We start from the raw sequence: 23,451 nt of genomic DNA, 5'->3' as shown, positions 1-23,451 counted from the left end.
ATCAGAGCTCACTTCTTAGTATATTGTATGTAAAGAAGTGAAATCTGATTCATGAAAGCTCATTTGCATTTATTTATTTATTCATTTAATTGAGTGGGGACCAAGGCAGCTTACGTCATTCTCTCTCCTCCATTTTATCTTCACAACAACCTTCTAAAGTAGTTCGGCTGACAGAGTATGTCTGAATCAGGAAGCTTCCATGGTGTGAGTGGGATATGTACTTGGATCTCCCAACTCCTGGTCAACAACCTTAACCATTACACTGCCCCATGGAACGCCACACCGCACCAATGTGAGGTTGGGTGCCGTGGCCAGCCATTGCAGGGTGCTTACCACTTCCACAGGGGTAAGCCTGCCCTCCTCCAAAGGAAAATTCACCCGCTCTCCCAAGTCAGAGTTCACTTCTTCAGAGGAAGATGTCAAGGCAACGTCCTTGTTAGTCTTTAAGGTGCTGCTGGACTTCTGTTTTATTTGTCTACAGTAGAGTAACATGGCTAACTTTTCTCAAACTACAATGGTGGAATTAGCTTAGCAGGAGACCTACAAACCTGACCACACCATCAAGTACATTTCTAATGACCACTTGCCAAAAGGAACTCTAAATGAAAATATGTAGCATGACTTTTATCAAGGAACAGTTGGCATGTTGAGATCTCATGACTGAAGTGAATGAATCATTAATCTTACAGAGAATATTTTGATTGTGGGAGGAGTGCAGATTTTGCCTCTTGTGTCTTCATGTTATACTGGTCCGAAGCTCTGCCCAAGGAGAATAGGAAAGCTGTAGTACTGGCTTTCTAATGAAAACTTGTTTGTTTTTACAAGGCAAGGTTATGACCTTCTGGACATATTCTTGGTAAATTACTCACAACTGTGTTGGAATAGAATTCCAGATGTCTTCATTCCTTCTCATGTGAGTTCCTGGAAAACATTTTGTGGTAGTTGATCTTAACTGAAGTTCTGTGACTTGTACAAAAGAAGGCTCCTATTGGAAATGTAGGACAGATTTTTGTGATGTGATTATATGAAACAGTGAGAGATTGTGAACATTTAAAAATATGGACATTTTGCCACTTCAGAAATATATTATGCATTTATACAGCACCATTAATATGTTGACATTTTACAGACTATGAAAAGCCAGATCCTTGCCCCCATCTAAAATTTGGTGTAAGATATGTAGAACTACAGATAAATAGGGAGAAAAAACATGTTCTGCCTACACAAGCTTAGTCTTATTTCCATGCGATATGGCAGCCTGACTGTGTTTTATCATGGCATGGTAGACATACCAGAGATAATAGACATATTTGATCATAACATTTTTCAGGCTAATGTGTCCACAAGTAGTCTGATTGCTGTCCTATTGACCCAACAGGGAAGGCTGGGTATGTTACAAGACTTGGCTTTTTTTCCCCTTTTACATTGTAAAATTATTCTGTATGCAGTTTTAGAAGAATGTAAACAATATGTGGTTTTCCTGCTGGAAATTACTGTTTTTTTAAATAAATGTTTAAGCAACATAGTATTAATCCAGATAAAGGCTCATTCCGCACATGCAGAATAATGCACTTTCAAACTGCTTTCAGTGCTCTTTGAAGCTGTGCGGAATGGCAAAATCCACTTGCAAACAGTTGTGAAAGTGGTTTGAAAACGCATTATTTTGCATGTGCGGAAGGGGCCATTGAGAACAAAGTGAATGCGTTTCTGAGGATGCTATAGTTATTGGAATATTATTTTCAAAATGTAGCCTTTTGAACAGGTTTATGGCAGAAAGAGTAAATTATTATACTAGGTATATCACAATGCCAATATTTCTGATGCTTTGGGTGCTGTTTTTTTTACCAACTATCCATCAGTATTCAGTTACTTGTTAACCTTTGTTCTAAACAAGGTATGTCCATTATGCTTGGAAAAGAATAATTCCATGTTTCACTGCTGAGGTTATGCAAACTGAACTAATGAACTGCTTGACTATTGCCATAATGCAGGCAGGTGAAATACTCAAATGTTTGATACCTTTTTCAATAATCAAATTGTATTTTTAGGCCCTCTCCTTAACTAAATCAGCTAATGAAGTGGCTTGATCACAGTCTTAGTTCTTCACTGGACTCCCTTGATTTGGAACCCATATCATGCTTTTTGCATTACTCAGGGAAACTTGTGTATTTAAGTACCATCATGTTGAAACTGACGAATAAAGACCCAATCAAGGCCTTTCAAGGCAAGAAGTAGTGGTGATTTGCAATTGCATTCCTCTGCAGTCTTTAAAGTCCTGATCTTGCTTAGTTTCTGATAGCTGACAAAATCAGGTTACACCATGCCACCTTTCCTCGCATGAGACACAGGAAAGCATTCATCTAAGGAAGACAGTGTGCCAGTCGTGGAATTCCTGTGTTGCTAGTTAGGTTTTCCGCTTTGTAAAGGAAATGAGAGAACCATATTTACCTGAATTTATATGAGTTCAGAAGTGACATTCTCCTGAGCACATGTCTACATGTGTTAGAAAAGGCCAAGATTGCCCGTTTTCCTTTGTTGTGTCTGTTTGATAGTAAGATTTTACAGAATATATATATATATATATATATATATATATATATATATATATATATATATATATATATATTTAGCAAGAACATGTATCTGCGTGTGTGTGTGTATACACACACACACACACACACACGCACACACACACACGCAGATACATGTTCTTGCTAAATTAATCTCTGGGCCAGCATATTCTCTACCTGAGAGGCAAATCAGCCTTTTCCACCCCCACCCCCCACCCCCACCCCCCGTAATAAAATGGGCTTGGCAAACGTAGATATATTCTGCATTCATTAAGTTAATTAAGAAATTCACTAAGGAATGAAATTATTTTCCTTGATTAAAAAAGGTGTTTGCCAAGTACCGTGATCCATAATGACTAATAATCAATAGTTGTGTAAATATATGTCCTCAATATGTGGTTAACTAACACTGGTGTACTTATCTTGTCACACAGTGAGTTGCATTTTAACAGTGAAATAACATCCCCTTGGCTTGATTTTTGCAAGTCTCCAGTTTCACTGTTAGTTCTGAGAATAACATTCCTTAATATCTTGGCAGTTCCACTGAAAAGTGAAACTGAGACTCTTTTTCCGGCTTGGATTTGGCTTGCTCTCTGTTATGTGCATGTAGAGCTTTTAATCTAATCATTTCCCAGCTACATGGGGCAGTCTTGCTTGTGAAACCATAAAACAGCAGAAATGGCTCTAACTGGAGTTAGTGAAGTTTTTCTCTAAAGAACAATGTTTCTCGACAGTTGCAAGCGGAGTTAGTTGGAATGTTAACACATCTTCATCACCCCCTCAATTTTCCCTCAATTTTCTGGCGTGTTTATGAAAAAGTCACAGTAGTGCATAAATTTTATAAATGCTGAAGAAATTATCCCTACTTAAAAATGCTTTAGCAGAGAAATGCTTATTTACGCATGTCTTGAACAAATTGTCATAGTTTGGTTTCAGTGTGGGTGTCTTGCATGTGTGCGCAGTCATTTTGCTGTGTAGTATATCAAGACTTTGAAAACTTGCATGATCTTAGCTGGAGTGAAATCAGGATGAAGGGACACAGATTGCTAATTAAACAGTGTACGTGGTACTTCTGTGCACTGGCAAATCCTTGCCTTCTGCACTGAAGGACAGAAGAAAGCGCTGGTATCAGTGCTGATTACCAGACAGACTTGTACTTTGTCAGTGGTAAGCTAATGTAGATTGCTCTCCAAGACTGAGAATGCCTGTGTATTTGTATGTATAGAAAATGAAGGGACCACTTGCCCCACATCTTAAAATGGCTGCTCCAATGGTTCTTTTGACCTAGTGCTCTGGGCAAGATGTCTACATATACCTGGTGAAACTAACTTGGAGGAATCACAGGGATATCTGTACCCCCTCCCCCTCTCTGGTACAGCAGGCTAATCATTTATATGTGCACATTAGCTTTAATTTTTGAAATAACACTGATATGAGGAAATATTGAAGTACTTGTACAAAAATGTCCAGAAGTGCGTGTCCATGGTTTATGTTTACTACTATAAGGTTAAGTGTCTTATTGCAGTAACAAGATTCATTCATTATGCACCCCTGAAGAATACATTGGATAGAAATTGCCTTGTGTCAGAACTCTTGATTTCTGGCATGGTATGTAGTAAAAGTAAATAAATTGTGGATAATACCCTACCTAGAGTAGTTCAGCATCACCACTTAACATTTTATATTTTAAACCAAACACTTCACAGGTTTGGCTGGTCAAAGGACCCCTCTTAGGAATGCTTATGTTCCTGTCTACGCCTTCCCACAAGCCCATCATGAATCATAAAATGCCCTGTACTATTTATTCAAGGGGCATGGTGCGTTCAAAGGTGAAGTATCACATTTCACAGCTGTTTGCTATCATCAGGCCATTCATTCCAGCCATGCTTGTCTAGCTTCTCTTAGAGGACGTTCTTGGGCTGGAAAGGCATATTCAGAAAGAAAATGTTAGAAATAAAACTAATGAATGCATTCAAGGCAGTTTTAAAAATAAAAAATGAGTCAAAATGTGTGCAGCCCTAGGCATACCTGAGAATGGAGGAAAAATTCTGGGCAATGTGACTGCCTTGACTAGATTATCTGGTGGAAAGGTAAAAGGAGTGGAATGTCTGTGTCTATTATGAAAAGAAGGAAATTGCTGTCTGTACTTTGAACACTATGAATTCCATATATCCAGCTGACAGTTTGACTAGTGAATACTGTACCATAAAGGCCACAAAGAAGAGAATTGTTGGAACATGATTTACAGTAACTTGGCACACATTAGCAAAGTTCTTCAAGAATACATATGTGGGTTATAGGTTGGCTACTTTTTAACTGGAGCTTATCTTCTTTGTTTCAGGAAGGTGTTTTCAGAAAACCATGGCTGTAAGAGGACCTATGAAGAAGTAAATCCAGTCTGCACACCAAGTTGTTGGCCCAGTCGCAAGTGCTTTCATGAGTTAACACTGGGCCCAGATCCACCCTTCGTTTCCTGCAGCCAGGTGATCTGCAGCCAAGCAATGGGTCAAAAAATCTCAGGGAGCATAAAGTCAGTTGATGTAAGGGAACCCCCTTACAGACCTGTCAAACGAGAACTAAGGGGTCCAGATTTCTGCAAGCCTGCACGACTGGATATGTTGTTGGATATGCCCCCAGCCCATTTGGAGGTTCAGTACAAACATGCTTGGAACAATGAAGATCGATCCTTAAATATATTTGTGAAGGAAGATGACAAACTGACGTTTCATAGACATCCCGTTGCCCAAAGCACAGACTGCATCCGTGGCAAAGTTGGCTATACGAGGGGCCTACATGTCTGGCAGATTCACTGGCCTACCAGGCAACGAGGGACACATGCTGTTGTTGGAGTGTCAACAGCAGACGCTCCATTGCATTCTGTAGGATATACGTCGTTGGTTGGTAGCAATAATGAGTCATGGGGTTGGGACCTTGGACGCAACAAACTTTATCACAACTGTAAAAATCAACCTGGAGTGACGTATCCTGTATTTTTGGAACCAGATGAGTCTTTTGTACTCCCAGATTCCTTACTGGTGGTTTTGGATATGGATGAAGGGACGCTTAGCTTCATTGTAGATGGACAGTACCTTGGAGTTGCCTTCAGGGGACTAAAAGGGAAAAAACTTTATCCTATAGTCAGTGCAGTTTGGGGGCACTGTGAAATTACAATGAGATACATCAACGGACTTGATCGTAAGTGTCTTCTGATTTGTCACAATTTTTGTTCCTTATTTGCAACTGTCTTAGTTTTTCTCCTCCCTCCATGGACTTTGAGGAACAAAGTGTACCTGCTTCTTTTTTTGTAACTCTTTCTGTTGCATTTGCCCACCTGAGATTGTGGTAGCAGTATGGCTATTTGCTGCAGTTTTCAGTTGCAGAAGTGCATACAGGTCGTGGTAGAAATCATTCATACAAATGCCCCATGTCATGGACTGGACACAGTGACTTGTACTGCAGATATCTGTTCCTGTTTAAATTGCGTATTTCTTTGTAAAAGTTAATTTTCTTCATAAAATCATATATTGCATTTCTTGTCTGGGGCCCCAAAATGAACTTGAACATATGCTATTCCATCTCTCTCTTTTTATATAGTTAAACCTTTATATTTTGCAAAAACAAATAGGCAACAATCTGAATTGACTGAGACCTCTAATTCTGAAACAGTAGTATAGAAAAGTATTAAAGTTGCAGGAACAAGTAACTTATTGCAATCCTTAAATATTTTCAGGATGATGTTTTCGGAAATTGGGTTTTCATTATTGTCTCTCTTCTATGTGGGTTGAAATAACAGCTTTTAGTTTAACAAGGAATATGGGAGAGACGTGTTTAGCTCTGTGTTGCAACTGAATTTCTTGTCTTAGACCAAACTTATGACAGCAGCTGAACCCTGGTTGTGAACCTTCTAGGGATGCATGTGTTTATGTCATGCCATTCATAAGCATGGTGCTGTATTAATGAATAATGCAGGTATGCGAGAGGCACTTAAGAGAGCGCTTGGAAGTCCTATCTTGGGATACTTTGTAGAAAAAGAATACATTTTTAGCTGCTGTTCTGAAGTAACGTGACACTTAAAATGAGATTGCAGTATGTTAGCATTCAACACAGTGTTCGCTATGAACTTTTCATTTAAGTAACTCCCAAAGAAATGGTATTTCGTTTGTAATGAAGAAGACTTCAGAAATCTAGTTTATAGGTGTGCCTGCACGCACGGATAATTCAAAGCAAACTAGCTTTGGGAGATGGATAGGTGAGAAGTTGCCTTGAAAGGGTCAGAAAATGTAATGGCTAAATCAGGGATTCCCAACATTTTTGACGCTGTTTGGCACCTTTGGAATTTTTAGAAGGGGGGGAAGTAAGCACTATCCCAAAATGACTGCCAGAGGAGATGGAGCCAAACCTAAAATGGCTGGCTCCAGAGGCAGAAACCAGTAACAAATCCTACCTTAAAATGATTCTGTCTACTTTCTGAAAAGCTTTGTGAGTGTCAAGGAACGTACTGGTGAACACCATGGCATCCATGGACACCGTGTTGGGGAATCTTGGGAAAAATGGGGAAGGAATTTTAAGTATGAAGTTAGGGGTCACCAACCAAGAGGGGCATGCAGTGGGAAAACTGGTAGGCAGTAGGACACATTGTTCCAGAAAGGGAAGTGAAAGAGGTAAGGAATGGGAAATGTGTAGAAAGATTAAATTTGGAAGGAAGATTAAAATAACAGAAAGGGGGAAAAAACCTTTTCCTGATTTGGAGGGGGAGGGAATCTGGAGATCTTTTACTCATGCTTACTGGTTGCACGTCAGAAGTGTGATAAGATTGGCAAGCTCTGTCAGGGGGAATGTTTCAAAGCAGGTGGGCAGTTTTTTCCCCTTCTGTTTTTCTTTGTTGCTCAGGATGGTAAAAACCCCAAGCTTCAAATGGTCTTTCTAAACTGGGTGAATGTGCAGCTATATGCCAAATGAGGCTCAGTGTAAGGTGATGCTCATTACAAGGGGGCAGGGAGGACAAATACTTGGTTCACATAAACAGTAGAAATTAGAGGGGAGTGTGAGCTTAAGTTGGAATGGGGAAGACCGCCATAGTTACAGGGAATAACAGAAACAAAAAACAAAGATTTTTGTGGGATTGGAGGCAGGCAGAGGCCTCTGTGGGAAGCTCCTGGCCTACTTTGGTGGGCAGGAGAGAGGAATGCTTGAGGTAGAAAAGACTTCTCATGAGACTGGACAGCATACCATGGTGCTTGGATTGGATAAAACTCTTAGAAAAGGAACCACAGAGGCCATCGAGTTTGTCTGCACTCAGTTATGGTGTATAATGACCAGCTAGCTTTACCACTGAAAGATGTGAAGCCTTAATACATAAATTAAAAGCAGGAGAGACATAGATGTAGATGCTGTCTGTTCCTTCTTTTCTCCCAGTCTTTCTTAACACCTTTGTGTGTACACATTCTTTCTGATCACCTAATTTTTCTGGTAAACAACTCTTTGGATGAAAGAGCTCAAAATTTACTCCAAACTAGGATGACAATCGGTGGGTCACCAACTGAAAGAGGTAGTGTTTGGGGCCTTGCCATGGAAGCATAATGGTCACAGCAGCTGGTGATGCTGTAGGTGATGACTTGTGTTTAAGATCTCACATTGTAAGCTTGGATAGTGATATTTGTGTATGTGTGTTCTCTGTTTGGAAAAATTTTATGTTGGTCAAGCACAAGTTTTAGTTGTGTCTGTTCCTCCTGGATAGTTACTGCTTTTGAAAAAAAATAGATCCATGTCACCTGATGAAGAATGGAATATTTTGGGGGTGGGGGCACCATTATAATTTTGATTGAATGACTTGTACTGATAAGCTTCTTCTCTCCTTGTCTGAAATTTCATTGTTCTCACTTCACTGAAGTGATGTATGATAGCAGCATGTTGCATAGGAATAAGGTAATAATTCACCTGCAGTAGAACTAGATGGCTGAATAGAACTATGGTCTCAGAATATAGTGGGCATAGTTGTCTAGTGATATTACAAGTTTGAGTGTAGCTTACCCAGTAGGTGTGTTCATACATAGCTTATAACATATAGTAAAAGCAGCTCCCTTTTTTTTATCAGAGGGTTTGTTTGTTTTGCGGGATTGCTTCAAAGTTGTAAGCATAAGTCATCCCTGTGATTTCTTACTGAAATCAGCCTTACAGCAGTTCTATTTATAGGAGATATATGTTGTATACAGGATGTTTTAACATACCAGTCTTCTGCCTCTCCATTCCACTCACTCTGAGAAGTTGTGTTTTGTATTAAATATCTACTGCCATGAGAAGAAGTAATGTAATAAGATGTACAAAATTTCCATCATTAGTCCTAGTAGTGAGCATTGTGGATAAGCTTTTCACTGGTGAAACTTTGGGCTCAGTTCCTGTTTGTTCCTGTGTATGCTTCTTGCTCTCCAAAAGTGTAGAGACCTTCTGTAGTGTTATACCAGGGATTGAAAAGGGATGCCGAAAAAGACAGCCCCTCAAAACAACCTGTGAAAAAGCACAAAAGTGAGGGGAGGGTGGAGAGAGAGACAACTACTCACTAATGTTGAACAATAAGTACAGAATATATGCAGAAAAAATGTGCAGTTACATAGGAGAAATACATATGCCAGGATACAAATAAATTTAATAACTACATGCACAATAACATGAATGACAAAAATACAAAAGAATTTAATTACTTCATTGAAAGTCAGCCATGAATGAAAAAGCTGGTAAGCCTGATGAATAACATATATTATGGCTACCAGCAGAATGTTTTAAGTTAGTTTTTTCAGATAAATGTTATTATGTTCTTCAAATATGAAATATGCTTTTCTTCTTTCTTACATGAAGCCATAATAAAGTGAGATGAAGATATTAGTTTCTCTGTCCGTAACAGGCCCGCACAGGGCAAGGTCGCTGTGCTGTTGCATTTTTTTTTTGCAAGAGATTGGAATGGGCCAGCACTTCAAAGTAGGTTCAGAAATTCATGTGTATCAAATCTTCTGATCATTGTGTTTTTAGTCTACTTAACAAATATGTATAGATTGGAAAACTGCATTGAAGCAGCAGAAATGTGATCAGATGGTGTTTCTATGTAATTTATTTCAAAGTTTGACCAAAATTTATACACTTCATTTATACACTACCTTTCTTGCCAGTGGGAACTCAAAGTGGTTTACATTATTCTTCACTGTTACATTTTATCTCCATAACAACCCAAAGGGCCTATCACTGTCCCAGAGTTATCTAGCAACTTTCCAAAGCATGGTGGGAATTCACACCTGGGTTTTCCCAGATTCTAGTGCAACAATCTAACCATTACACCACACTAATGGTTAAATGGATTTTTTTTCATCACATTAATTGTATTTACTCTAATACTCCTGTCACAGTCCACCATATTGGAACTCCATGTGTATTTCATGGCAGTAGAATTTCCTGAAGGCAGTAGTAAAGGGGAAAGGGATTACTTGTGACAGACCTTATGTTTGAAGTGAACAGGCGCTACTGCCCTTAATTTTTTTTTAAACCTGACATTGATAGAAGACAGAAGGATGGGTGTCAGGAAACCCGTGATGAACTTTAGGAGGAGGCAGTGATTTTTTTAGAAATGATTGGGAGTTTTAATGGAAATTACTGTACCCCAACAAAGCAGCATTTATGTTCCCAGCAATAACTGGGGTTGGGAGAAGGGTGCAAAGTTTTACATGTAGGTCTCCACACACTCCGACAATAATCTTGGAATATGCAGAAGGAACATATTTTTTTTGCTGAAGAAGACTAGACTGAGTCTTAAAAGGAGCTCAAGTTCAGCTAAAGAACTGCTATCCTGTTTGCTGATGGGATTATAAATGAATGGAATGTTAGGACTTGTGCCAAAATGAAGCCTTGTTGGATGACATTGAGATGGATGATTCTGAGAACCGATTAGGAGATTTAGCCACTGGAAAAAAGCTCAGGAAAATAGGACCATATTGTTGCTCCTACCAGTTTCTAACCTAATTCATAGCCCTAAAACTCAGAGTAATGTGTGAAAACTGTCATTTATCCTGGTCCTGCTGAAAGATAAGACTGGAGCTTCCAACCTTGTAAATATGTAGAGCTGTGGCTGCAAGGCAGGGCTGTTTTAATTAGTATAAAGTTTGTCAGCAACACATACAGGTAAGTAAAGGGTGACTTGGTGGTGGTGTTCTGCTTGTCAGTGGAATTAATTTGTGAAAGGTAGAGCCAAATATCAGGTGTGAAGCTCACTGTATGATGAGCTTGGCACCTTTTGCACCGTTTGACACAGTCATTTGCCACTCAGTGGTTCGCTGTGACTTCTCTCGATTCTGGTAATACCAAACATAAAAGAGTAAAGGAAAGTTCAGGTGGTATTTTCATGTCTTTTTGTAAAGTTATCTGTAGCACACAGTCAGAATAATTTGTCTCTTTGGGCTAATTTTAAGTCGCAGTAGTTAAGTATACTTTCTATGTATACTGGAACACTAATTAGAATTCTTCTCCAGCAAATAATTTTCTCCCATAATCCAGCTGTTGACATTTTTTGAATTTAGTTTCTTCATAGCTTGAAGCTGCATTTTAAATTGTCATTACAGCGAACAACGAAAAGAGTGTTTGGCTGTTTGTTCTAACCTCAGGTTTTTTTTAAGTTGTGCACATCATTAATCTTGTTTCCTCCCCTGTGCTTCTTTCTTTCATTCATTCCTTGTCCACTGGTGTTTTGTCTGTTGCCTTGTTGCTATTCAGGATTTTCTTATTGTGAAATGCACAAGGCAATGATTGCTCCAAAGCCTGGAATCCGTAAACCTGATTAATTGTGTCATACACTTTAGATCTGCCTCTAGTCTTCTAGTCAACAAATCTGTTTAGAACTAGATGACATGTCTCGCTGTATGGTCCCCCCCCCTCCTGATGAGAAAATTACGCTGTCCTAGTTGCCAGGGAACTCAAATGCAACCAGGCATGGTGGACCAGGTCAAAGAATGTGACTCGGGGGAAGTCCATCTGGATTCCAGACTATGTGCAGATTTTCACCACCATGAGCCTGTCCAGATGGGGGGGAGGGGGTGGCTACCATGATTGGCCAGTACAGAGCCTATGGACAGAAAGAAAGAAGTGTCTCCCCATCAGTCAACTTGAGCTTTGTGCCACCTTTCTTGCCCTGCTGAGCTTCCGGGAGCAGGTTTGTCACTCCCATGTTCTAATTTGCACACACAACATCTCTGCAAAGACCTACCATATATACTCTTGTATAAGTCGAATTTTTCAGCACATTTTTAATGCTGAAAAAGCTCCCCTCGACTTATATGCGGGTCATTAAATTTTTTGTGTGTTTTTACTTTGCCGGCCAGCAGGGGGCGCGGTTTTTATGCTAGCAGCACCAAAATTTCAGGGTACCCTCAGAAGACACTCCTGATGATACCAGCCAAGTTTGGTTATGTTTGGTTCAGGGGGTCCAAAGTTATGGACCCCCAAAGGAGGTGCCCCCATTCCCCATTTTTTTCAATGGGAGCTATTAGTAGATGGGGCTACCCTTTTGAGGGTCCATAACTTTGGACCCTCTGAACCAAACTTCACCAAACCTGGCTGGTCTCATCAGGAGAGTCTCTTTATGATACCAGCCAGGTTTGGTGAAGTTTTGGTCAGGGGATCCAAAGTTATTGACCCCCAAAGGGGATGCCCCATCCCCCATTGTTTACAATGGAAGCTAATAGTAGATTTTCCATTTCTGATAATATCCCTCTTAAAATCTAAGTTGAGTTACATTTGGGCATACAGATGATGATGAGGAATCCAGTTTTGGAGGATTTTAACTCTTGTGTTTTAGCTTGGTTGCTGGTTGAGCTAAGGTTTTTGTACTTTTAAAGTTATTGTTGATACCATATTGTTCTTGTTGACCTTCTTTTCCACTTACAGAGCCAGTTTACTGTTTTTCTTTGAAATAAATATTCAAAAACATTTAACCTACTGATGCCTCAATTGATGTAATTTTATTGGCATCTATTTTTATTTTTGAAATTTACCAGCAGCTGCTGCATTTCCCACCCTCGACTTATACGCGAGTCAATAAGTTTTCCCAGTTTTTTGTGGTAAAATTAGGTGCCTCGACTTATATGCGGGTCGACTTATATGCGAGTATATACGGTACATAAACAAACAAGGGGTGCTGAGATTGTCTACCCTTCACAAGGAGGTCTGCCTCCTCACAAGCAGATAGTTAGATAAAAACCTCTTCCATATAAGAGCAAAGCACATAAAGGGCATGGAGAACATCCAGGCAGACAGGCTAAACTTCCAGAACATCATGGTGGGAGAGAGGCTCCTGAAGAAGGATCTGTTTCAGCTGATAACTTCTTTCCTAGGGTCGCCATTAGTAGATCTGTTTGCATCTCCATCAACCCATCACACCAGAAGGTTCTTCACCTGTTTCTGCCACCCCAGAGTGGAGGGAAAGGATGCCCTAACTTCCCAGTGGCCACAGGGCCTCCTGTATTTTTCTCTGATTCCGATCATCAGGCAAATCAGAGAACAGGCAGATGCCATAGTCGTGACTCTTTTTTTGCCCAGGAGACTCTGGTTTTCTGACATCAGACATATGTCCGTACTGCCACTCAGGCTTCTGTTCCACTGAGACATGCTGCACCAAGGGCCCATTGTTCATCTGGAACCAGAGAGATGACAATTAACCACATAGAAGTTGAGAGGGAGCTCCTCTTGAATCTGGAATACAACAAGGATGTCACTAATGCCTTTCTGGCATCTAGATAGAAGACGCTTCACCAGTTGCATGTACAATTTTCTTGGGAGGCGTACATTAGATGGTGCAGGAGGAAACAGATAGATCCATTAAATTCTTCATCCCAGTAAATCCTGGGATTTTTACAGGAGGGTCTTGAGTCTGTTTTACGAACAGGTGGCTGTCTGGGTGATGGTCATTCCTCAGACTCACAACTGGGTAACCACAAAACACCTATTTGGAGATTCCTGAAGGGTGTCCTAGCCCAGGATTGGCCTGTGCCATATAGATTTGGAAGGCAAAAATACTGTGCTGACCCTGGAAACTGCCCCAAATACCTGAGTTCTAGCCATTGTTTCATATTAAACTAGTCAAGGTTTTCATGGCACTTTTGTACATGCAGAATAATGCACTTTCAATCCAGTTTCACAATTGTAGATTTTGCTATATCACACAAGTGGATTTTGCAAGTGGATTTTGCTATTTCACACAAAGTGGATTGAAAGTGGGTTGAAAGTGCGTTGTTCTGCATGTGCAAAAGTGCCCCTTGAAATAACTTTTTGGCTGATACACCCAAAATAAATTTATGTGAAGGGAGGTTCATATGTATTTCCTGGAGTTTCATTTCTGATTTTTCTGCAGCAGCTCTTGCTGTAAAAGAGATTAAGTAATGTATTTTTTTTAAAAGAAGCTTGGTTCTCCAGTAGTTGCAGCCATTACATTGAAACTGGGGCATATATTCTGGCATCATGTAAATATTCCTTCAGTTCCCATTCTCCCCTGTCTTGCTAGCTAACAGTTCTCTGATCAGTCAACAGCTTTCATCATCCAATAACAGTTATTAATTTTTCCCTCTTAAAAATGATTGCATATAGATCTAAATATGTTTGACTGAGGGCCTTTGCTCTGACATCTCAAATGTACTAGTATCACAGTTGCCCTGACTACTATGATTGATAAAATGAACTGAAGGTTGTCATGTAGATGATATGCCTTTTATTTTTCCAAGCCAGATAAGTGATACTTTTTCCGGTATTTAGATATGACTCCCTTATGGCTTGTTTCCTAACTGTCAATGCAGTGCACAGTCCTTCTATATTAAGTTGGCCTGATGTTGCTGAATTTTCATAACCCATAGAGAACTTCCATTTGATGCTACTGTGTTTTCCAAAACCACTACAAGTAAAAATTCTTACGGTGATACATTAAGTTGTTGCCAGTCATATTTCAATCTCTGAGAACTGTTTTAGTGCTAATGAAGGTTTGACTTAAGTATGAGGAGGGCAGGAGACTGACAGATGGAATACTGATCATCCATAAATTTAGGACATCCAATTTAATTCCAAATTTAGGTTTAAAACTGCAGATGCAGAAATTGCTCAGGTCAAGTTTACTGCAGTAATAAAAAAACCAAAGCAAAATAACCATAGTGATCCATATGTGAATATGAATTTAATATTTGTCTATGGGAATCAAATCACAAGATCAAGCCACGATATACAGAGAAAAAATGAAATGAAGACAGTCCATTTTTTACTGAATAAGTATGAAAATTCACAAAGCTCTAGTCAGTCATTCTAACTCAGAGTATAAAAGTAATTATACTCTTTTCCACTGAAAGATTAAAGTACAGTTGTATATTTATCTGTTACATTCTAGAACTTCTTTGTCATAGAATGCTCTGCTTGGGACCTGGTGCCTACCTAGTTCTTCTTCCCCTCCCGCTGTTTGCCTTTAAGAGGACCGGTGTGGGGCGTTGCCTGGGGATGGCAGTGGGCGAATTCAGCCATTTGTGGCCACCTGTGCACTCCCTCCCATCCTCCTGCTCCCCCTGCCAACCAAGCCTCACTGCCACCTCCTGCCTCGCAAGCAAGGCGACCTGAAAATTCCTCTCCCTGGAGGGTTCCTGCTCCCACCCAAGCCTCGCTCCCACCTCATTGGTGAAGTGGCCTGAAAATTCCTCCTTCCAGCAAGTTTCTGCTCCCCACACCTGCCGAGCCATATTTAAATATGCACAGAATAATGGTTTTGATGAAGGCTGCACTTAAAAATGAATGATAATTCTCATATTCATTCAGGAATATTTTTTAATGTGGAAGCATACTATTTCCTCTTCTTCCGCAACACAACTGACTGCACTTTAATCCTTCAGTTGAAAAAAGTATAGATACCATGTTCAAGGCTTCAGATATTAATGAAATAGAAGGCAAACTATGAGTGTGGAGGAGTGTGATGAATATTATTTTGTCTTATGATATGAAGAAAGTTTATACAGAATTATTTATACATTAATTGTCAAAACACAACTGTAGTTGTGCAGCAGTATGGATAGCATAATTCAGAGCTGCCAGTGATGGCACTGCTGCAGTGCCATCCCGTCACCTCCAGGTTCTCTCAAAATTTTACAAATCTTGGGCAATGAAATGTTGCGTGAGCCAAGTCTTCAGATTTGTGATCACAAAAGCACACTCGATCCTCAAATGTGATCTTATTGTAGCAGCCCTTCACTACTACTAATTGTAGATTATCCTAGCCTAGTAAATGCCTTGTTATCATCTGTAATCATTAGGTTGTCAAGATAAGGAAAACAAGCTGTAGGGAAAGAAATAGGATACTTATAAAGCATAGCTGATCTCATGGTTCTAAATAACCCATAATCTGCTTGTCTATTTGTGTTGCGATGATCACTGGCTTAGATGGACATTGGACATATTCATACCAAATAAAATTAATGGCTCTGAGACATAAGAAGGGTGCCTTTAAAAAGAGGGTGTCTCAAAACCCCATACACTGGGAACATCCAACGAATCAAGGCTTTTTGGCTTGGCATATTGGTTGGTGTCTCACTAGAACAGTGATAGCGAACCTTTTAGAGACCAAGTGCCAGGGGCTGAGCAAGGGAAAACTGCACCTGGGGCACACATGCGCCTTGCGCCCCTGCCACGCCCATGTTCGCCCCTACCCTGCCCTGGAATGCCTGCAGAATGCTCTGAAATATCCCCACCACGTCCCCAGAACGCCCTCGCCTCACACCCACAGGGGTGTGTGCCCAGTGTGTCGTGCACTCTTTGCCTCCTTGGCACTATGCCACTGCCAAGTGCCCAAACTGGGGCAACAGCGCATGTGCCCACAAAGGGAGCTCTGAGTGCCACCTCTGGAATACGTGCCATAGGTTCACCACCACTGCACTAGAACGTGGGTGACAGGGTTTGAATCTATACTCTGCTGTGGAATCTAGCTGGGTGACATCGGATCATCACAAACTCTACAGCCTAACTTAGCTTATGGGGCTATTGTGAGGAAAAGGTAAAAAGGGGGTAGAATGATATAATAAGCTGCTTCGGATCCCATTAGGAAGAAAAGTGGGCTATAAATGGGGGGGGGGAGCTTTTCATACTCTGCTTATAGGTTTTCTAGAAAAAAATCTGTGTCACTTGTGCAAACAAGATGGTGCCTAGATGAATCCTAAGTCTGATGTTTATGTTTGGGAAGGATTTCTTAGGTATGAAATGAAAATACATCTGTAGCTAATATGCGTGTGCTTTCCTGACCACAAACTTTCATCTGCGGCATTCACTGATTATGGTAGCTACAGATAAGTTGTGATGAAGATCAGTTACAACAGGGGTCCCCAAACTTTTTAAACAGGGGGCCAGTTCACTGTCCCTCAGACTGTTGGAGGGCCGGACTAAAAAAAACTATGAACAAATTCCTATGCACAAATGATTGTAAAATGTTTGATTTCACCTTTCAGCCTTTCTGTCATGGTCTATTTTTAGAACAGTGACCAAAGTATGTCAAGTACAGGGTGGGCTCCAAATATTGTTGGGGAGGCTGTGGAATACCTTCCCCTGTTAAAAAAAAAAAAAGCGGCGAACTTTCTCCAACGAAACATTCCATCCCTAACCTTGCAGGATCAGGTATCTTCCTGGGTTCTTTCACTCCCTAGCAGCCGTTACGAAGGGATTCCCACAGCCTGGCATTGATGCCAGTGGGGAGTGAGGCGAAACAAGAAAGCCTGAGAGGTGCCAACAACATGGGGTGCAGCCGAGAGGGAAGGCATGGAGCAGGCATTCAAGCCACACATGTAAGGTTTCCAACTCTGGGTCAGAAAATGCATGGAGATTTGGGGGTGCCATCATGTAACTGCAATCAACGGCCGTTGGGGCCAGTTCCTCCTCTCCCTCGAGCCCCCACTGCACATGAATGGAGCCATCGCCGCCATGCCTAGCGGGCCGGATAAATGCCTTCAGGGGGCCACATTTGGCCCCCGGGCCATAGTTTGGGGACCCCTGAGTTACAATAATTAGTCCATAGCCAATGAAAATACCCTGGTATATGCAATAAGACCAGAGTTTGCTCTGAAAAGTAAAAGATGGAGTGAGGAGGAACATCTAAATCCAGGAGACAGTCTTAACAAAGGATGGAAAACTATGGAATGTTATGTCTGTACCATTCCTGTACTTTGTAATTCCCTGCTTTCACATGTGATGCTTAAATTTGTGTCTACATTTAATGTAGCATACAACTTTGAATGTAAAGCCTACACTGGCTAGATTAGAATATTCAAATGATCTGAAGTTGATTTTCTACTGGCGGCGGGGGGTATCTTGATTGGGTGTCTTCTTCATTACGTAAAAGTGGAGTGCAGGGAAACCAATTTTAATAGGAGCTTTTGAAACTCCCCTTCTGTAGCTGGACGTGCTCCGGGGTTATTCCCTCTCAGTATTCTTTTCCTGCCTGCAAGGAGTGCAAGGCGTTTCGCGCAGCTCCCCAGGGATCTTCTAAAGTCAGTGTGTTTTCGTGTATTTGTGCCCCCTGTTTGTCTCCCCCCTGCCTCTGCTAGTAAGTGGGAAGGGGGGAGGCTTGATCAAACCGAAGGGGAAGCTAGTGTAGAAGTCCGTCGCGGAAATTTAAAAACAGCTTCCTCGCCACTTTTCCGCTGGATCCTCGCCTCAAGATGCATGCGACTGGATCCTTACACCCGCCCCAGGAGAGGACTTTCGCCCGTTCTGCGGCGTCGAGGGAACGGAGAGCCGCCAGAAATAAAGTGACGGAGTCCCTACCCACCGGCCAAAAAGTGACGTCCAAAAAGAAGCGCGGGACTAAAAGCGGCGGGCCCGGGCAATTTCAGTCAAGGCGCTCCCGCGCAGAAACACCTTGCGCGCCAAAACGAAGAGGCTTCCGAGCTACGGGCGCCTTCTGAGGGCTGCTTCTTCTGCCAGTACAGAGGCTGGCTCCACAGCCGGGTCCTCCCTACCCCTCGCGGGATTCCGGGAGTCCCCGGCCTCCCCCCAGCAATGAGCCACAGTACGGGCACTAGGGAACCCAGGGAGGGGGAGGTAGACGCGCGAAGGAGCCAATCTCCAGCCAGACCCCGCGGCAGCCTCTTCGTAGCGCGGCCTGGCAGCAAGCAGCTCCCACCAGCAGACTCTCGCCCGCTTCTTGTCGGACCAAATCGAAAAAGCTCCTAGATGCCAGAGAAGCCCTCGGCCAGGCTTCTTAGTGTCTTCGTGAGAGCAGCCACCAACGCCGTGCTGGAGCTCCCACACACAGAGAAAGGGTTGACCACTTGTGGGCCCACAGGGAAACCTGCCATCAATTTCCAGTATCTAGGAGGAGGGGGACTCCTCCCCAGAAGAGGAGGGGGTAGAGGGGGCCAGGTTTTCAGGACACAGAGGAAAACCCTGTGGTAGAGACTAACAGAACAAGCCCCAAGGTTCTTCAAATTAGAGAATCCTTTGCAAACTGCTGATCACGCAAGGGCAATCTTCCCTAGCCCTGGACCTGTTACAGGACCTCGTGGAGGGGGCAGAAGACCCCCCCACCAGACCCAGACCTCCTCCCTCCCACTCCCCGGCAAGCCTGCGTGAAGGGGCTACCCCAAAGGGCAATATGGACTATTTTCCCAAGGATCAGGAGGGGAGAGAAGTTCTTCCCCGTCCCGGAGTATTTTGTCACTGTAGGGATTAGGAAGGAGTGGGATTAAGCCGGTCAGCTCACAAAGCACCCTTCTCGCCTCCATCCTTCAAGAAAATCCTTTACCTCATGCCTCCCACAATTTCACACCTTGCTTCCAGGCCCCCCCCCCGTAGAGCGCCTCTCAGTAGCCGGGCTTCTGGCAACTCTGCAGACCTGGTAGTCAGGAAGAGGGGAGAGTGGCAACATCAGGGACCCCCCTAGATAGGAGGTCCCAAGCAGCCCTGAAAGAAAGACGCATGAATGGCTGGCCCGGCTGCAAACCCAAGACCCTCACCCCGGCCTCCACGGTCGCCAGGGCTAGTATGGTGTGGCTGAAAAGGGTACTGGAACGCATTCCAGAGCTGGACACCGCCACCAGAGAGGGGGGGGTGGAGCTGCTGTCCTCGCTTATTGGCTAGCACACCTTCATGGCAGATGCCACCCTAGACGCCATTGCCGTTCTGGTTGCTAGAGCCATGGCGACCAGGCATGATTGCTGCAGGCGTAATGCCCATGGCTGGCGAATTCCTATGGCCGGGCTGACGCTCGCTCTAAAAACGAAGTTGCCGCGTGATATTCCTATCAATGGGTCCAGTCCCTATTTGCGTGCCGATCTAGGCAGGGTCCTAGTCTAAAACTAAGGACAAAAAGAAAACAATGCCAAAAGTTATCCAAGCATGAAAAAGAGCAACACCTCCACTAGCAGTAACCCTGTACGTTTAGATCCTCAACAGGGCACTCCCCAGATTCCCCCAATGAAGGGGAAATGCGTAAGCAGGGCTGGCAACAGCCGAATTCCTTTCGTGACAAAACACTTCAACAAAGCGGCGGACAACAAGCAGGGGAAGCCCTTCAAGCCGGACTTTAAGAAGCGAGGTGACTACAGCTGGGCCTTACGCATCCGGTGGGGGGACAGCCTCGACCAAGTTTGCTGCGGCTCTGGCAGGGAACCCACGTGGACAGGATGGTCCAGAGGGGTCATCCAGGAAAGGGCTACGTAATAGAATTCCTACAGTTTCCCAAAGGCGGCAATTCGCTCCATCCCCAATCAAGCGTGAAAACTCTCCCAAAGAACAAGACGTAACCCTCTCCAGGCAGTGGCCCACCTGCTGGAAATGCAAGCCATAGAGCTGGTCCCGACGCGGAGGGAGAGGTTCTCCTCGACACGATATTCGACACTTTTTACAGTCCCTGCGCTTAACGGGACTGGCAGAGCAGTGCTGAATCTCCGGACCGGGTCAACAAGTCGCTCCGCCTGCCAAAGTTTCGCATGGAAACTCTAAGAACTTCATATCCCGGGTAGCCCTGAGGCACAACGATTTCCATTTCACCTCTATTAGGGACCTAAAGGAGGCTCTACCTCAATACATCATGATCCACCCGGCCCACAGAAAGTTCCCTAAGGTCTACGCAGTGGGGCAGCAGCACTTCCAGTACAGAGGCGCTACCCCTTCGGCCTGGCCACCCGGCCCTCCAAGAACATTCTCAAAGATCCTCCTGGGACCCATCATCCAACTGAGGGAACAGGGGATCCACATCCATCCCTACTTAGACGACCTCCTCATCAGGTCCCGGAGCAAACTCCAGGCACGGGAGGACGTGGCCAAGGTCCAGGAGGTGCTGCAGGCCCACGGATTCTTAGTCAACCTAGAAAAAAGCTCGCTGGTCCCCAAACAAAGACTGGAACACCTCGGAGCAATAGTGGACACGACAAAAAACGCATTATTCATCCCTCCAGAAAAGGTACTCAAAATCCAGCTCGCTACCAAGGCACTACTGTCGGCTCCGCGACCATCGCTGCTCAAGGCAGCCAGCTTGCTGGGACTCTTTATCTCAGTCATGGACCTAAACCAGTGGGCGCGGTTCCACGCGAGGCCTCTGCAACAGATGCTACGCAGATTTCAATGGGATATCATCAGGAAGAGGGACAAACCCATCTCCATTCCCGCATCGGTAAGAGTCAGCCTCAGTTGGTGGCTAAGCAAGCACAACCTAGCACAAGGCAAATGCTTCCTCCATGCAGCCAGACCGCAGATCTTTACAGATTCCAGCCTGCAGGGCTGGGGAGCAACCCTCAACCAACAATTTACCCAGGGACAATGGTCAGAGGAGGAGTCCCTCCTACAAATCAATGTGCTAGAGACAAGGGCCATACTCCTAGCACTGAAGCATTTTCGCCCTCAGATACAACGGCAACACATACTAGTGCGCACGGACAACGTGGCAGCAAAGATCTATATAAACAATCAGGGGGGATCAAGATCCCCGAACCTTCACCAAGAGGCGGCCAAGATCCTCGCTTGGGCAGAAAAACACCTACAGTCTCTGCAAGCCCAACATATCAAGGGCAAGCTAAACAGCCAGGCAGACTGGCTCAGCAGGAAGCAAATAATGGAGAGCGAATGGCAGCTCAACCCAAGAGAGTTCCACACTCTACGCCTTCCCACCGTTTCCGATGATTCCGCGACTCCTGAGAAGGATCCAATCAGACAGGGCGGAAGTAATACTAGTGGCCCCCCGGTGGCCGAGGAGGCCATGGTTCTCAGCCATACAGGAAATGGCCACCAGAGAACCAGTGGCCCTAACCCCATCGGAGGACCTCCTCCTACAGGGCCCCATACACCACCCGGACCCCAGCTGGTTAAACTTGACCGCGTGGCGTGTGAAAGGAGGAGACTAGCAGCCAAAGGTTATTCAAACACGGTCACCAACACTATTCTGTCCGCACGCAAGAAGTCCACAATTAATATTTACAATGCGTCATGGAGGACCTTCGTGCGCTGGGCCCAAACCAAGCACATCGACCCAGAGAAGCCAAAAGTCAGAGACGTCCTAGACTTCCTTCAGAGAGGGTTCGAGATGGGCCTACGCGTCTCTACGCTTAAAAGACAGCTCTCGGCATTGATCACTGTTTGCCCTGCCATCAAGGGCAGGCCACTCTCCAGACACCCCGACGTAGTAGGGTTTCTCCGAGGGGTCAGGCTGTCCCAACCACCGAGGATCCACAGGTTCCCGCCTGCGTAAGCGCCTTCACGCCCGGTCCCTGACGGCTTTCCTGACACTGCCACCCGCTTTGAGCCTATTCAATCAAATCCCATTACGGTGGATTCAAGCATGAAAACTCCTGTTCTTAGTGCGCCTTAACATGCGGGCAAGGCGAAGTTTCGGAACTACAGGCCCTCTTTCGGCAGACAGCAAATTCTGTACCCTTCCATCCAGACAGAGTGACCTCTGCGGCTGGACCCCACCTTCAGCCCCAAGATCCACTCCGCGTTCCACATGAAGCAAGAAATAGTGATTCCAAACTTCATGCCTAACCCTGCACACCCCAAAGAGAGGCTCTGGCACAACCTCGACGTGCGCAGGGCGCTCAAGGCGTTCTTAATAAGATCTGAACCCATAAGAAGATCGGAGTCAATCTTTATCAACGTCTCCCCACCCAATGTGGGGTTGCCCATGTCAAAAGCAGCCATTAGTACGACGCTCAAGGCTACCATATTAGAGGCCTACATAAGGCTCAAGCTGTTGCCGGAGTACTCCACTGGAGTGAGCTGGCTCACTCCATCAGAAGTGCAGCGACCAACGCAGCCTTTAGGAACTGCGCCTCAGTGGAGGACATATGCAAGGCTGCGACGTGGGCATCGGCCTCTTCGTTTGTAAGACACTACAGGCTAAACTCTCTCGCTGCCTCAGAGGCAGCGTTTGGAAAGAGAGTCCTGGAAAATATCATTGGGGACTGATACAACCCACCCATTTTTGTGGGGACCGCTCTGGGAGGCCCCAATCAAGATACCCCCCGCCGCCAGTAGAAGGGTCCATTGAATACTTACTGTGAAGGGCCTTTCTACTGGACGGCTAGGGGGGTATCTTGGCCCTCCCTGGTTGTCATCAAACCCCAATGTCAGTTCTCTAGTCAGTTTCATAGTTCAGTTAGTTCCCGGGGAGTAGATAGTTTCTTGTTAGCGTGTTATCCTTCCTGTGTCTAGTTTGTTTGTGAGCACTACTTTGTCAGTTCGAATACTGAGGGGAATAACCCCGGAGCACGTCACAGGAAGGGGAGTTTCAACTCTATTAAGTGGTTCCTGCCTCCTTGCAAGTAATGAAGAAGACACCCAATCAAGATACCCCCCTAGCCGTCCAGTAGAAAGGCCCTTCACAGTAAGTATTCAATGGACCCTT

The 23,451-nt window shown here is 43.9% G+C and overlaps 1 protein-coding gene across 2 annotated transcripts in view; it reads left to right on the top strand.

The window, feature by feature from the left end:
• The window catches only part of SPSB4 (splA/ryanodine receptor domain and SOCS box containing 4), a 223,504-nt gene that overhangs the window by 151,023 nt on the left and 49,030 nt on the right, over positions 1-23,451 (top strand). For both annotated transcript variants that reach the window (XM_048506592.1, XM_048506591.1), the window contains exon 2: positions 4,912-5,765. In XM_048506592.1, the coding sequence (XP_048362549.1) occupies positions 5,072-5,765 (694 nt within the window). In that variant the 5' untranslated portion in view covers positions 4,912-5,071. The remainder of the gene's footprint in view (positions 1-4,911; positions 5,766-23,451) is intronic.

The sequence above is a fragment of the Sphaerodactylus townsendi genome, linkage group LG08 (genome assembly GCF_021028975.2).
Source record: "Sphaerodactylus townsendi isolate TG3544 linkage group LG08, MPM_Stown_v2.3, whole genome shotgun sequence".
NCBI classification, from domain to species: Eukaryota; Metazoa; Chordata; class Lepidosauria; order Squamata; family Sphaerodactylidae; genus Sphaerodactylus; species Sphaerodactylus townsendi.
The sequence above is the reverse complement of the archived record's forward strand: the minus strand, read 5'-3'. Positions and strand labels throughout refer to the sequence as shown.